At 30.7% G+C, this 17513-nt stretch overlaps 1 protein-coding gene and 1 long non-coding RNA gene across 3 annotated transcripts; both read right to left on the reverse strand.

The window, feature by feature from the left end:
- Positions 1-4359: 4359 nt before the first annotated feature.
- LOC110883021 (replication protein A 70 kDa DNA-binding subunit E-like) lies at positions 4360-6917 on the reverse strand. The gene is made up of 11 exons (XM_035978367.1): positions 6762-6917; positions 6393-6660; positions 6185-6284; positions 5968-6095; positions 5801-5885; positions 5601-5694; positions 5276-5484; positions 5049-5169; positions 4777-4968; positions 4614-4682; positions 4360-4557 (listed from the first exon to the last, which is right to left on the reverse strand). The coding sequence occupies exons 1-11, from the start codon at positions 6915-6917 to the stop codon at positions 4360-4362; spliced, it is 1620 nt and encodes a 539-aa protein (XP_035834260.1).
- Positions 6918-8142: 1225 nt separating this feature from the next.
- LOC118483188 lies at positions 8143-17305 on the reverse strand. 2 transcript variants are annotated; one of them, XR_004869818.1, is made up of 15 exons: positions 16415-17305; positions 11856-12002; positions 11734-11754; positions 10944-11011; positions 10568-10858; positions 10145-10466; positions 9936-10046; positions 9768-9836; positions 9527-9604; positions 9375-9428; positions 9228-9287; positions 9076-9144; positions 8951-9007; positions 8653-8866; positions 8143-8583 (listed from the first exon to the last, which is right to left on the reverse strand). It is a non-coding gene; the product is annotated as an uncharacterized LOC118483188 (long non-coding RNA). The 2 variants fall into 2 exon arrangements; XR_004869819.1 differs by lacking the exon at positions 16415-17305 and adding an exon at positions 12103-12598.
- Positions 17306-17513: the final 208 nt, after the last annotated feature.

The raw sequence follows: 17513 nt of genomic DNA on the forward strand, positions 1-17513 counted from the left end.
TTAGCCAAAATGTTGTATAAATATAATTTGCAACATATTGATGTAATGGTTGGGCATTATGGTTTGTTTGTATAACGGTAATCATATATATTATATATAGATTACTATGAACCTGACAAACGGGAAAAGTAGACGCGGGTTCATCGTAACGCGCAAGTCCTAGATCAACTTAGTTATTTTATTCTGTGTTTTACGTTTCGGTTTATTTTCTTCGCATTAACACCGCAACTTCAGTGTCGGTGGTCGCTGACAGTAGTGTGGCATTAGTGCTCGCCCCTGCCGCAACGCGGGGGTGCTTAATACTAGTTTGACTCAAATGTTAACATATTATGTTGGTTAATTTGTTTGTTGTTTATATTGGTATTGATTATTTTGCTTTGATTAAATTATAAGTTTTGTCCTTTATGTTAACACCATTTTACAGGCGGTGTCCTTTAGCGCAAAACTTGACAAGTTTTGTATTTAATGTTTCAAAATCTTACACGGTATGTTCTTTAGGCTAAACCCAGTTAGATTTTTCTGTTAAGTTATGTCATGTGCAAAGCACTTGAGGGTAGTAATGTAATTTTACCTATTTAATTAAAAAAATAAAAAAGCATATATAAACCCAATAACTTTCTCTCTCTAAATTCTTTCTCCCTCCTTCAAGAATCAAATTAATCCCACCTTTCTTGTTTGCACACCTGAACTCAAACAAGTTTCAACATGCTTTAGGCACTATTAAAATGATTATAGCACAACCAAAATCAGTGGCCTCAATCCATAATCATTCTTAACAAATTAAAAAAATACAACAGACATGAATCATTTTATAAGTGAGATTAAGAAACAGACCACTGATCCAGCTAGGTAACCATTTCTGAATACTAGAATTTGTTAATTTGACAAACAGCACACCCAAGTAAACATAAAGAAAAACTAAAAAATATAAATTAATGCACGCAAAATCCTTGTTTTACTAATCCTTATATTAAAGTAAGGATGGTGGTAAACGGATGGATGGTGGTGTTCGACAATGAAGTATGGGAGGTGAACGGTGGGGCTATGTTGGTGGTGTGTCGGCAGGGGGTGTTCGGCTGTGGTGTGAGGCGCTAGTGTGAACGGAGGGATGGTGGTTTGGGGGTGAACGACGGGGATATGGCGGTGCGTGTCGGTGTAGTGGTGGTTGATGATTTGGGGGCAGTGATGGTGGGTTTTGGTTGGTGCAGTGGTGGTTGGTGTTCGTATCGAAACTCCTTGATAGAATTCAAATGTAAAGTGTTTTTTTTTTTTTTGTCAAATCTAATAACAGGGTTTTGATTAAATGTTCTAAAGATGTTTATACCATGTTTAGATTATCGGTCTAGATTTGAAGTGTTTGAATGCTCGTAAATAGAAATTGACATAGGGAAAATAATTATCAGTGTTTTCTGATTGAATTGATGAGTTTGATTGCTCGAAAACGTGTTAAAATTGTTTAATTTTTTTAAATTGAGCTATGGATTTAGATTGTAATGAAACTTGTTTGAGTTCAGGTGTGCAAAGAGGAAAGGTGGGATGAATTTGATTCTTGAATGAGAAACAGAGAATTTAAAGAGAGAGAGTGTTGAGAGAGAGAGAGAGAGAGAGAGAGAGTTATTGGGTTTATATATGCACTAGGTTATAACCCGTGAATACTCACGGGTTGTTAATCTATCTTTCTAACCAAAAAAATATATACATATATATTAATAAACGAAAAATTCTATGATGAATAAGGTGTATGAATAAACATTTAAAAACTATTAACCATAACAAAGTAAATGTATATCATACGAAAACCAAATATCCAAAACCTAAATGTAAAACAACTAATCACTACTCTTTTTTTGGTGAGGTACAACCAACTCAACATTCAAGACTTGATGAGTTTCATCAAAAGAAAAGTGAACCGTATCACACTCGTTAATGCGAGCACGTTTCATGAATTTTGACCATTTGCATAACGCATAACGCCAACCTTCTCCTCTCTTTTCACGTCCGGTACCGTTGGTAAACTCCTCTTGTTCAGGCAGATGCAAAAGTCTGACGGTCATAGGTTTTAAATCAGCACCAAGTTTAGCCATCCTTGAAACATTATCAGGCAGTCGCTGTATTGTTTTTAAAATAAAATTAATAATAAGAAGAATATAAAAATAATAATGTATTTCTATGTGAATAAAAAATATGTAATTTTTAATATATAGTACTTCCTAAAATAATATTCAAACCTACAAAATCTTTAGAAGCCATACGACAAACTTATAAACACGAACATTTTGTTGTTCATCAATAGCGGGCTCTTCAACTGCATCAATAGGGGCAACCACAGTCTGAAAATAACATACAACATTTATTAGAATAACAATATAGTAATTAAATATATAAAGAAGCAAGCAAATGTATACTTACCTCATCAACTTGTACATCAGCATAATTAATTTCAACACCATTTTTTCCAAGAATTGTTAAATGGAAATAATTTCCAAAACCTACCTCATCAACTTGTACATCAGCATAATTAATTTCAACACCATTTTTTCTAAGAATTGTTAAATGGAAATAATTTCCAAAACCTCTTGTGAATATTAAATAACATACGACCTCCAATTTAAACAAATTAACAATAACATCAATACCAATGGAGAAACCGACTTTATCAAAAAGCGTTTCGATCTTGACGTGAAATATTTTGTTGCCCACATCTATAATGGAAATTATATCATCCGACGTATAATCATAGAAATTGGGCAGTATAGAATCAGGAATGACCTGTATAAATAATTAAAAAAATAATAAAAATATTACTTTTGTAATCAGTTCATAAAACCTAAATATATTAACATAAATAAAATGAAAGAAAAACTAATCTTACAATAAAGTTAGATGTTGTAGATAACAGCGATGTCCAGAAAGAGCTTTCAAACACACCATCAATGAAATGTGTTACTTTGAATATAGATAAATCGACATGATTGAAGAGCACCAAACATCCTTTTTTGAGTTGTAAATGTTTCACAACATTTGACCAACCATGGAAAAAGAAATGTTTTCCTTTGGCTTCGCTTAAAGAAACATTAAATTTTCGGCCATCTTGACTTTGTATCATAACATTCTTGGGTGCTTTATCGTTACCCCACAATTTGGATGCAGCGTCTGAAGGAATCGCCTGATAAAGCAAGGAATCCAAAATAAATTATAATTATAATTCTAATTTATAAACCATAAGATAATTTTAAATTGTATTTCATGATAAGAACAAAAACAAAGTATAATAAATGTCTGAATTTAGAAAATACCAGTAAAACTTCGTCCGCTCCATTCATGTGTCTACAAAAGAAAGATTCTCTAATACTGATCGAAAAATAAAAGATATTAATAAAATATAACTTGTTAATGGGTATTATGCGCAACAAAGTATAACATTAAAAAGAAAAAAAAAATACCTGGAAGAACTTTCAGCCATATTAAATACCTACAAACACATGTAACGTAGACAAAACAATTAAGAATATATATATATATATATATATATATTATAAATTATTAAATTAATTAAATTAATTTTTAATTTCAGTCATAATATATGCTGATTACTTCAAAAACATATATGAAATAAAATCAATTGTGATAATATATTCTTATCAACCATGTGATAATATATGATTATTTCAAAAACATAAATGAAAACACATACCGAAACCTTATCAACCATGTGATAATATATGCTTATTAGTTTAAAAACATGTTACATAATCCATGGTGATTAGTTACATAAACAACAATGTGATGAAGATGTTATAATAACAGTTTGTTATACATTAATATGTTTCATTAACATACAGACTTTAAGAAACGTACCTTGTAGATTTGCTTCACGATCAACAGCAGATAGCTTGATTTTTATTGGGAAAAACTTAGATACATAAACAAACTGTTTTGTTACCATGAGATTGATGACCTTAATTATAGAAATGTGTTAAATTTAGAAAGTGTGTGAAATTTTATAAATCAATTAATAAAACAATCGAATTTGTGTAATTATGAATTTGTATAAACTAAATTTAATGTTTTAAATTTTATGCTAAATAAAGAAATGGTAAGAGTAATATCAAAATTTTTAATGGGAATTTATTTTAAATCGTATGATTATATTAGTAAACAAATAATGTATTCTAATTCAATAAGAAACATAAGTAAACTTCATTTACAATCAAAAGACACAATAGATAACTAAATATGTCATATTAAAACCGCAAACCATATAAATGTTTTAAACAACCATCAAAACAAAATTCAAAGCAAACTGTCAAACATAAAAAACCAAATGTTTGTTATTGTAATAATCACTTAGTTTGTTTATCAATTATTGGCAATAGCTTCATCAGAACAAATGCTACCACCACTAATGCGAGGTTTACTTTCCGACGATCCGATTCCGTCTTCAATCGCATAAACATCACCAAGGTTATGCTTCAAATCAGATGATGATTGATACAAATCAGCAACAGAATCCTTTGAAACAGGTGTAGAGTTATCTCCAGTGTAAGAAACACCATCCTTATAAAAAAAGAAAAAAGAAAAAACAAACTATTTATAATTTTATATCATTAAACCTTTGCAGTTTCACCGCCAGCATCTTGGAAATCAGACTGACTCATAGCAAACGAATCAGAGACATCAATCTGTAAAAAAAAAATAGAAATCATAATACAATTTCTATTTGGATCATTTAAAAGAATAAAAAGGTGAAACACATTTAATATAAAAATCCCTTACTTGATCAATTTTCCATTTTTTGTTTAGCTGATCCAAGATATCAACATCATTGGTAACAACTGATATACCATAATTCTCAACAGCATTTGTAATATTAAAGTATGTTACTCTAATAACAAAAGCACACTTGAGGTTAAGCAAGGTCTCAAACTCAACAGGATATGCTCTTGGAACCTCATTAGTCTTGAGTATCTATATTGAAATTATCACATGTATGGTCAGGATATATATGTAAAGATATTATAAAAAATGCAAGAAAGTATTATATTTACCTCGTCCTGAATTTGTATAAGTTCCTTTGCGGTTTTACCAACAAACTTCAACGCCTCGTGATCAAACAATGTAAGTGTCACCGTACCGGTTGAATCTTGAACCCGAATTGGTATTTTAAACCTTAAAAGCGTATTCATATAGTTAACAACAAAATACAAACAATTTAATAAAGAAAATGTTAGTATATGCATCAACAACAACATAAGTATGACTAACAGTTATTTACCTCGACATCGGGAAAACATCTTTTCCTGGACAATCCTTGTTTGAGCATTGGTACATCTTCTCATCTCTAACATCACTTGTACCATCCTCCCTATCGTAAGTTTCAAAGTTTTGCTCAACTTTGGACTTGCAATAGTTACATCCATCATAATACCACATCTTATAAGAAACAATTGCTACAATAGTTCCAACAATAATAACTTTTTTTGGCTGTTATAATAGATAAATAAAAGCGTATTAACATTTTGTTAGTAGTTAAAATATAAAATATGAATTGTTTTAAATAACCTGAATGATTGAGCCAATATAAGCAATTGGTGAAAAACATCATTGTTCATAAATTCATCTTCAACAGAACATATCACAAACGACCCAACATGGCTACTTGACTCGGCCGAAGCAACAAGTTTTGCAATAAACCTAAAAAAATTAATTCAAGAAAGAATAATATAAAATGACAAACAACATACAAATAAAAATATAGCTGATACAATAATAAAAATTAAAAAATAATATTTTTGCTCACTTTTCCTTGAACGTCAGCATCTGATCAAAATTGTCGTTAATAAAAAGCCGTGTACCATCAAAATTATTAGAAATCCCCCATTTACCTGTTATTAAGTAACATAAATAAAAAACAAATCATCTGTATAATGATATTATATGAAGTTAATATTAGAATGAATAAGATACCTTTGTAGGTTTTAACAACACCAAAATGTACAGCGATGACAACATGCGCTTCACGATCTTGACTAACCATGTACGAACTCATGTCCTTGGCATAATTATCCCAAAGAGTTAAATCAACCTCAACATTTCTAAAAAAGAAAACAGGCAATTAAGTTGATATTAAGAAAATTATGAAAAATTAATAAATTATATAGAAAAAAAATGTAAATTGTATTACTCGAGATCTTGAAGCTTAAGGTTGAGGCGTTTTCCTTTAGTACCATTTTTTTTGTTAGTGTCCTCAATTTTATAGCAAACAACAACGTAACCGATGAAATCTAAGATTAAGACATAAAACATGTTAATGTAATAAAAACACAATATAATAAGTTAAATGTGCAAGAAATGTTGTAATATCAAGATTTTGTAAGAATTAACACTAATACCTATTGTTGTACCCTCCTTGTATCTCTGTGACAGAACATCCTTGAAATCAACAAAATCGAAAACGAACTGTGGACCATCCCAGTTACTGCACTTTTCGACAAATGTATGGTAATAAAAAGATAGCTTTTGATTGTTAGGAACAATTTTGAAAGATGCAGTGTTCGCAGCAAGAGGTGGCCTTTTTATTATAAGGCATTCATCAACATTAAGATGTCTCTCAAATTTTGAAAACAACCTATGTAAGCAAGAAGCTTGAATCTTGGTACCCTGTACATAAATAAAAAATAACATGCAAAAATTATATTAATATCAACTTTAAATCATATAAAAATAAAAAAGATGAAAAAAAAATTAGTTAGATATTGTACCATCTCATCCATTAGTACCATATCGATACGATATGTCTCTCTTTCATTACCTTTCATCTTCTTTCTCCACAAACTAATAATCTTCACTTTGATAGTGTAGTTTGTACTAAGAGCGTCAATATCATTCAAAAAAGTAATTTCACCTTGTTCTTCCATACCTTACCTTTCAAACAGTTACTCAAGGAAAAGAAAAGTTATTATTTGGAATAAATTTATGAATGAAGAACAAATTAAAAAGAATTTATATGAAAATTTCTAAGATCATATTTTTAGAAACAATTTATTCGACAAAAATAAAAAACAAAATTATGTAAAAATTTGATGAGTAAGGAAAGTGTATAATTGAATAACATAAATTTACATAAATACATATTTATAAAAAAATATAATCGTGTAAAGATATACATAAAAATACAGGTTTGAATTGTCAATAGTATTTAATATTTACAGTTTAAGAAAAGTTAGATGTTTCCAAATTTAATACTGGAAATAATTAAATATATGTTCTTTGTAATATGAAAAACATAAGAAGTGAAACTTACCTGCAAAAAACAACTTTGATCAAAGAAAAACCTCATTTTGAAATAGAAAACTGTGACAATAAAAAAAGGATTGTTTTATTAGTACTTAACAAATGATCATTATATTATATATTATATATATTATATATATTTATATATAGTATATATATTATATATTATATGTAATATGATGAAAAAAAATATCTACATCAGAAATATAACGTTATTATATTGTAGTTTCCATTTTAGTTATATATGATTGTGAATTAATAAAGAAACAAATTTATCTAAAATTACTTTTCTATGATGTTGCATTATAAATGGAAGTATTACTTTAGAAAACTTTTGAAATTAGGAATAGAAAAAATCGACAAAATTATTTAACATAAATAAATGATCTTTGTTTTGTTAATTGTTATAAATTTGTATAAGTTTCCTAAAATACATCTAAATAATAAGTTATTGTTTTTCTGTCTAAGATATACATCTAAAAAATAAGTGAAAAAAAATTCAAAAATCAACTGCTTAGGTAATCTCAATTGTTGTATTTTTCTCATAATATAACAATATAACAAACTAATTATAATATGTTTTCACATAAATAAGATATTCAATTGGGTGTGTTATGTTTTCACATCTATAAGATGTTAAATTTTTCTATTTTTCTCAAAATATAACAAACTAACATTCAGATTGAAAACAATTTTATATTGGTATTAAATTAATACATTTAGAGGTTCGGATGTTTGGTTCGATGCATGGATATTAAATAACAAAATTGTCAAAAAAGAGTAGTACCAAAAATATGTTGAAAATTAAAACATAAAAAAAGTTGTTAACTTTCTTACAAAAGAGATGTGTTTAAGTACTAATTGTCCAAACAACAAAATAACTAACATCAGACTTGGACCATACTAAGACCAATCACAAAATATGCAACCAATTGTCAACCGACTATTAACTAATAACCAACACATCACCAAAACATATACAAAACCTACTAACAACCACAAATGAAAACAGTCACGCACGGCCTCTTTTCTTTGTCGTCTTGTGAACAACTTGGTCAAAATCAAAAGCTGCGAAGCCTTGACATATTTAAAGAAAAGAGTAGCGCCGATGTGGATTTGATTTGATTTCAAGAAAGCCGACCACTTGGAAAAACCATACATGTAACCATTTCCATTCTTTTCCGCTATAGTCTTCATGTTTGTTACCTCACATCTAAGGTTTTGGAGCGAAACATCACGGAGGTTGTGAATAGAAAGACACAAATCCTCGGAAACAGCAGACGGTAAACGCTGAAAGACACAAAACAAATAATTGTCAAAGTAATCTATAGCAGACGGTAAAACGCTGAAAACACATACCATTCTGTTTTCTGCAACTTTAGTGAACTCAATGATTGCAACTGTCTTCGACCTTTTCAATGTAGAACGTTTACGACTAACAGATGCGGTTTCAGCAGCCGTGATCTTATCAACAACAACAGATTCATTTTTGTTTCTAAACTTTGAACGTGTACGATGTGCGATAAGAGACTCATCGGACACAATCGTAACTGTGTTTACATTTCCGAGTGGCCTAATAAGTTGAAATAAATAATAATTATTTGTTTTTTAAAAGATATAAATTTAAAAGTAAAAAAAGTTATATATGATACTAAACCTTCCTCTTTCTCGGCAAAACACTTTGACCAACATCAACTGTATATTTCGGAATGGCCTAAACAGGTAAAAAAATACATAAGTAACTACCATTATTGGAAAACATATAGAATCAACATAACTCACATCAGAAACAACTGTGGAGCACAGACTCGGTTCAGAAAAAAGAACATTTGTTTTCCCTGTAGGATCAACCTAAATAACAAAAAAGAATAAAAAAATTAATATACAATGAATTAATAAATTGTATTATATAATACTTAAGTAAGTAGATATACATGGGACTTATTCTCAGGTATCAAAAATTTGTCCAGATCCGTCTCAAACTTGCTTTTGTCCTGAAAAAGGGAAACATATATATTAAAAAATGTAAAGAAATACACTTAAATTCTGAAAAATATAATGAAGCAACTGAAAAAAAAAACCTTTAAACTTAGATTTTTATCAACAACAACAATTGTTTTCGCCTTGGGATCATCCTACGAAAGATAGAACATTATCCTTTGAAAATGAAAAAATAAACGTAAAATAATTCACTTAATTACAAACTCATATAAATTATTAAATGAACATAAACCTTTAAAGTTAAATCTTCATCACAAACAACACTTGCTTTGTCTTGCGGTTCAGTTTTTGTATCCCAATCATCTTTGAACTACGTATAACAAAAATAATTGTTTAACAATATAGTACCAATAATTATTAAATTTAATAAAGTAAGAAAAGAAAAATTGACTAAAACTGTTTAACAATATAATAAGAATAATAATTGAATTTACTAAAATATAAAAAAAAACATAAAAATGACAAAAAATTACCTTCTTCTTAAGGTCTTTCACTTCAAGTAGAGATGAGAAAAAGTTATCAAACTTGGAATCATCAATATCCTACACATTTAAAAATAAACAAATAAAATGTATAAATACAATAAAAAAAAGATATTTATAATAAGTTTTAATAAATTTGATTAAAATATAGGGAATTACATTGAACACAGCTTCAAAACTTGCCAACTGAAATTTGTCGTCTTCACATTCCACAACAACACCTTCTTGAAAGTCAGTTCCAGCACTACTACACTTCTCCTTATGTTCGGACTACAAAAAAATATCAAAAATAACAATGTGTTAAATTCAATATCAACTTGTAAGCTCGCGTTAATAACTAAATAATAGTGCAGATGTATAATTCTAACCGCAATAAGAAAATCATCACCATCATCACCATAGATTGAGTCATCCAAAACAACTAACTCAACCCTGTTGTAGTTTGAGTACCGGTTTGATGATTAAAGACTGAAAGCTCGAAAATTTTATTTCCATGCAGTGAAAAGACAAAGGTAGATCGCCTGCCTAAGGCAAGATCGCTTATCATCTCAGAACATCCATGAGTAAAAACACAGTTGTCCGTTAATCCGTCGATTTTAACGTTCCAAAATCTATCTCATAAATAAAGAGTTGACTGACCACCTTTGAAATTTTTACCATAAAATTGCCTCCAAAATTCATCAGCCATGACTTGCATAGGATGTGATAATTAGTAATAAGAATTAATTTAAATATCAATATACAGAAATAAAACATTATTCATCATAATTATTGTATAAGATACTACTTACAATAACATCTTCGTAAGGAGTGATCTTGGATATAAAGCAGTTTTTATGAACAAATGATTTAAACACCATTAGAAAGAATGATGATGGTCCATATGACTGAAACATAAGGTAGTCCTCTTTTCTTATACAACTATCCCGAACAACTTTGGTGAAGCCATCAGCAAGAACAGGGCTCACATCAGTTTTTTTCACTCTTACAAACCATAACTTGTTACCATCAACAATCTTAACTGAATCATTGTAAGGTGGTTGGTCTCCCCAAATCATTGAAGCAAAGTCATTAGGTATTTGCTATGAGTTTAAAACAAAATAAAAAAAAAGACAAATGTCAGTTTACTTAAAATATGATTAGTAATTAGAATACAAATAAACGTACCAAAAATATAGGGTCATCTTCCTCAATAAGCTTTAAAAATGAAGGACTGTTGTGCAAGGGATCCATATCTGAAAATTATATATCAAGGTTTTTTAAAAAATATAACGGTAAAGTATTTATAGCAAAACAATCAATATTGCCAAAAATAAAAAGTAAACGGTTTCAACAAAATTTAAAAACAATTTATTTTTAGAAACACATTAAATATTCCAAAAACAAAACATTAGAACAAAATGAACACATAAACAAAGTATTTCATATGATTGGAATCGAATAATGCAAAATCATCATCAACAACAAACAGCGAAAAAAAAATCATCAAAAAAATTTGTATTTTTAAGAAAACTTATGATCATCAACAACAAACTAAAAAGCTATTAAAAAAATATGAGTAACATGAGAACACAATCAAAACATCAACAAAATATCACTTCATATGATTGGAATCGGATAATGCAAAATCATCATCAACAACAAACAACGAAAAAAAAAGAAAAATCAAAGAATTAAATTTTGCTTGAGTAAAATAAGAAAAAGAACAAACATTACAAACTCCGAAAACGGTTTTCAACATCAAAGACTAAAGTTTTGCTAGTTTTGCTTGATTAAATTGAAAATCGAACAACATAAATAAACAGAATTTAACCTTAATCATGTACTTTTAAATTAGATGTTTTCATGGATTCTTGATTAAACTTACCTGTAACATGTTTGATCTACAAAAAAAAAAATCATAAAAATATGAAATTAAACATTTACGATAAATACAAATCTAATATAGATTACATACCTGCAAATTTTGTGGAATGATCTACAAAAAAATAACAACAATAAACATTAAGATCTGCCGAAAGGGTTTTGCACAAAAACATTTTCATATAAGATCTAAAAACATATAAGCAGTACATTTACCTATGATTCTTGAAAGATTCGTCACTAAAAAGGATGACCGGCTATAGTAATCATCCATTCCATTTACTCTTTTGCTTTTGTTTGTTCTTTACTTTATATTGTGCTAGCGGTGCTCTAACCATAACTTGAAAGATTTTGTGGAATGATCTACAAAAATATAACAACAATAAACATTAAGATCGCCGGAAAGGGTTTTGCACAACAAAAAATCATATAAGATCTAAAAACATATAAACAGTACATTTACCTATGATTCTTGAAAGATTCGTCACTTAAAAGGATGATCGGCTATAGTATTTTGATGATCGGAGTTAGGGTTTGTAATGGAATATATTAGGTAGAAGAGAGAGAACAGAGAGAGAAAGAAGATGATTCAAGAAGAAGGTTAACTAAAATAATTGTGTGAAATCAATTTAAAGGATCCGAATTCAATATGTGTTATTCGGATAACCCGAAAACTGCCCCATTCAATTCCGGATCCCGCGTTTGTTTGCTTTTTTGGTTTGTGTTTTGTGAAACTTGGTTTGTTTATAGAGAATTCCCTCCCAAAATCAAAGTACACTAAAGCAATGGTTGCCACATCATCAAAATGGCTTTACCATTCAAGGACACATAGCCCACATCATCTCATTTATTAATATATATAGATTTTTATTTTTTTCAATTACATAGGTAAAATTATACTAGTACTCTCATGTGCTTTGCACATGACATAACTTAACAGAAAAATTTAATTGGGTTTGACCTAAAGGATATAACGTGCAAGATTTTGAAACATTAAGTACAGAACTTGTCAAATTTTGCACTAAAGGACACCGCTTGCAAAACAGTGTTAACATAAATAACAAAACTTGTAATTTACTCTTTTGCTTTTGTTTGTTCTTTACTTTATATTGTGCTAGCGGTGCTCTAACCATAATGAAGTTGATGGCTATGAAACTCTGCAACATGTAGCGCTTGGTTTACATGGACGGACGTTTGCTCGGGGAACTCAATATGTAGTACTTTTTAAAAGATAAGGATTTAGGAAACGAAATTTGAAAAAGAGGGACTCAAGTGGACACCGCCCACTTACCTTACGGACACAAATTACAGTTTACTCAAAAAAGTAAAAAAAACTAGAACTTTCACATTTTTTATTTTTTTTATTTTTTTACTTTTTTCAATTTTTAAAGTTTTTTAATTTTTTTCGTTACTTTTAAAAAAGATTTTGCAATTTTTTAAAATTCTTTTAAAATTTATCGCAATTTTTTAATATTTATGCGGTTTTTTTTGTCTTTTACAATTTTAGAAAGTTTTTTTAATTTTTTGCAATCTCAATTTGTTTTTCACAGTTTTTCAATTTTTTTCTTAAATTTTGAGCCCATGTTAGCATTTTTTAAGAATGTTATCATTTAATAAAAAGGTAAAATAAAATAATTACCATGTAGATTTAGTGACATGCTATTAAGGTAAAATATATTAGACTCGAACATTAAAATAAACTAGTATATATAAGACCCGTGCGTGCTACGTTGGGATCGGTCAATCATACACAAAGTAGAATTAAAAAGACGTGTCACGTCGTGTTAATCACAAAAATTAGACTGAAACGTAAAACACAGAAAATGACAACTAACTTGACTAATGACCCGTGTGTTGGGACGGGACTGCTAAACCGGAAAAAATAAACATAAAAATGTTGAACTATACATACACGTTACATTATGTTAACTCTCAAAATTTATACCAAAACGCTAAACATTCTCCTAAATTTATTCATTTCTATCAAAAGGAATGAGAGAACTAACAGAGAAAGTGAGATGAGAAGATGGCAACCAAATTAATGCTTAACCAACTTGTACTAAGGGTCTGTTTGGTATGGGGTAAAGGAATGAACGAAGAAATGAAATGGACGAGGTAATGGAATGGACGAGGGAATGTAATGGATCATTACCATTCCATGTCTTGTTTGGTTACCATGTGTGAATGGAATGAGTTATTATTGTGTATTGTTTGGTAGGCAAGAAAAACAGAGTAATAAAATCAGCGGTGAGTGGTGGCGGTGGTGGTGGTGGTGGTCGGTGGTAATGATTGTGGGTGGTTATAGGTGGCGGTGGTGAGTGTCGGCGGCGGCGATGGGTGGTGGTGGTGGTGGCGAGTGGCGGTGCGGCTGCGACGACAACGAGTGGTGGTGGTGGCAAGGTGGTCGTTGGTGGTGGGTGGCAGCAGAGGTGGCGGTTGGTGGCGGCGGCGGCGGCGGTTGGTGGTGGCGGCGGCGGTGGTGGCGTTAACGATGGTGGTGGGCGGCGGTGGCGGCGAGTGTCGTTAGCGGTTGGTCGCAGCTGTGGGTGATAACGGTGGCGGCGAAGGCGGTGGCTGTCGGGGTGAGGTGGTGGCGGGTGGCGGCGATGGCGTCAGTGGTGGGTGGTGGTGGTGGTGGTGGGTTGTGGCGAGGTGGTGGATTGTAGTGTTGTTGATGAATGGTGCAAGAGGGGATAGAATGGAAAAAAACATGGGGGTGGAAGGAATGATTTTGAGGGAATGAAATGCATTTTGGAATGGGTGATTCCATTACATTGACCAACCAAACACTCTTTTCTTCATTCCCTCGTAATCATCCATTTCATTTCACCTCTCATTCCTGCATACCAAACACTACCTAAAGCTATACAAAGTAGTAAAAAATTGAATAATAAAAAGTAGAAAGAAAAGAAATTTGCAAATTAATAGTGGATAAATATAGATAATCTAATTGGATTATTAATTTTTATATGTGACCAAATTGGAATACTCTTAAAATTTAATTACTATTTTATGAAATGTTCCCATATATGTAATATGTTTACACAGTAAGAAATTGCAATCGATTTTCAAGTGTTTTAGTTTGCATATTTTTATTAATTTTTTAAAGATAAATTAACATACTCTTAGAGCATTCAAATTGAAGTCTCTATTCTTTATAATATAGAGAGAATACTAGAGGAAACAATAAAAACATAATCAAATTGGAATCTCAATAATAGAGAAAAATATATAGAAAGTAAAGTACACCTCTATATTTAGAGGTTTGCATTCAACCCTCTGTATTTATATTGTGAGTGTGTAGAAAAGAGAACAAATAATAAAATAATTGTTTGTGAGTAAAAAATAAATAGAGAAAGAGAATTGGATGTGAGATGTTTTTTAAAAAAAATAACAACATTTTAAGTTATTATATAAAAGAAAATGAAGGCTCCAATATGAATCCTCTTAGACATCTTAAAATTAGTGTAACTGCATCTTTTCACTTGATGAATAGAATGATGATACTTACCACCATACTAAATCACAATTTTGAAAAAAAATTGAAGACACTTACCACCATCCTAAATCACAATTGTGAAGAAAGCGTATACATATAGTTTTTTCTTTTACAAATTTTTAGGTAACTTTTTGAAGAAAGATGTGGGGAATGGTGGAGTTGGTGGGGGTACCTTTCCTTTTCACTAAAAAACAAAATCAACACAACATCTTTAATAAATAAACATATATTTTATTATTTAATTAAAATTAAAGTAAATTATATAACTAGTTTTAAGTCCTTGCGTTGCGTGGTGAAGACGTAAAACCATGCTTCCAGTGTTGCGGGGTTAGAGGCGTAAAAAAAACGTAATGTAAAACCACAAATTTTTAACACCTAGTGACTCATGTTATGTAAAAATAAACTATTTATCTGTGGTGCAAATATAAATTTGTTTTTAATCTTTAAATTTTGGTCGATTATATATGTATTCATATCATTATATATGTTTATATATACGTTTTGGTTAGTTCACTGAAGTTATTTACAATTGTGTTGCCAGATTTCTTCGAATGAATAAACGGACAATAATGAAAAAAACGAAAAAAAAAATAACTTACTAAAGACGCAAAAACTAGAAAAAAAGAATAACTAGTGAAACATAACCAAAATTAGAAAAATTGAAAGTACAAAATCTAGTAAAAATGGATAACATGCACTGTTTTAAGTTTTAGTAAAGTTAGAGGTAAAATAGTCATTATATAATTTATTTTTAATAAAATAAATTAAAATGGGTAAATTTGTAATTATATTAGTTAAGAGATGGGAGATATGCAATTTTAATTTTAAGAGTAAAATGTCCGGATAGTCCATGTGGTTTGTTAAAGTTCCACCTTTAGTCCCCAACATTAAAAAATTACACTCATGCTCTCTGTGGTTTGCTTGATTGTTACTCAGATAGTCCTTGAAGTGGATGAGGGTTAGGGGTTGTTTGGTAGCCTCTTAATGACCATTCAGATGCTACCTCTTAATGGTTTAAACCTCTGAATAAATAAGAGGTAACCTCAAGTCTGAATGGTTAAGAGGTAACCTCTGAATGGTAAATCATCACATGTCACATTTTTCTTCCTTCTCATTGGTAAAATTCTTAGTGGTTCAATTAAGAGGTAGCCTCTTAATGATCATTCAGAGGCTACCAAACAGCCCCTTAGTTATCACAGTTAAGTCTATACGAAATTACTAAACTACCCTTACTTATTAATCAAAATATTAAAAAATAGAAAAAAGTGGGACCCACCTTCCACTTCTTCGTCTTAAACCACCACACCTAACCTCCTAAAACCACCACCTCCTTAAACCATCATCGGCCACCCACGTCTTTAAACCACCACTCCCACCATCATCCTTTCTCCGCCACACCTGTTTCATCACCACCCCAAAATCAACCACCACCTCTGTTTCATCAATCATCACCACTCCAAAATAACCAAATATTCTTGATTTTTCCCTCAAAATCCCATAAAACCACCAATACCCAGTCCCACAAAAATCCATCAAAATCTATACCCAAATTAAAGGATTTAAATACCCCATTATAAGCTAGCCCTCATATCATACATTCTTTTTCGCAGACACACATTCTTCATATAGAGAGAGTCAAGGGAATCCGACCACCTCTTCGAGCGATCTCTGGTGAACCTTCACAGCACTGGCGATGTCTGGTAGCCCTTGATGGTTGGGGACGTGGATAGAAGACGACTGAGGTGGAGCCGGACTAGTAGTGCCAACCTCGAGAGGAGACGACGGTAGTAGTTTTGGTTTGAGGATTACCTCTACTAATTATTGCAGGTGGTTATGGATGAATAATTGTTGCAGGGTTTGGTTTGGGATCTAGAAAAATAGTTGTTTTCATAGATATTTTTTTGTCTCTCTCTATATCTATCCTCACACATACATATGTATATGTATATGTAGATATGTAAAAGAGGGTTGTTGGAATTTCAAAGAGGATGATCGAAATCATTGGCTAAGAGAGGCGGCAACAACCCTCACAAACCCTTCTTCATCCTCTCTTGGCTTCATTCTCCAGGTCATAAAATAGAGATCGTTGTAGGGTTTGATGGAGTGAAAACATAGGGCAGAATTTAATTAATGGGTGGGTCCCACAAACAATCAACAATTTATTAACTAAAAGAGTAAATTACGTTTTTGGCCCCTGTGGTTATATCAGTTTTACTATATTAGCCCAAATAAGAATTTTTAACGTATCTACCCCCATGGTCCCTATATCTAACCATTTTGGCCCCTAATTCTAACCAAACCCCAACTCTGGTTAATTTCTTGGTCACATGGGTTGCACATGATGGGTAAAATTGTAATTTCCCATCCCCTTTACT

This window comes from Helianthus annuus, chromosome 10 (genome assembly GCF_002127325.2).
Source record: "Helianthus annuus cultivar XRQ/B chromosome 10, HanXRQr2.0-SUNRISE, whole genome shotgun sequence".
Lineage (NCBI taxonomy): Eukaryota > Viridiplantae > Streptophyta > Magnoliopsida > Asterales > Asteraceae > Helianthus > Helianthus annuus.

Coding starts and splice junctions, on each gene's coding strand:
- LOC110883021 (XM_035978367.1), bottom strand. CDS start 6,917: ATGGAAGAACAAGGTGAAATTACTTTTTTGAATGATATTGACGCTCTT. Junction 6,096..6,184: donor CTTAAGCTTCAAGATCTCGA/GTAATACAATTT, acceptor TTTCTTTTTTAG/AAATGTTGAGGTTGATTTAA. Junction 4,558..4,613: donor CTGGCGGTGAAACTGCAAAG/GTTTAATGATAT, acceptor TTTTTTTATAAG/GATGGTGTTTCTTACACTGG.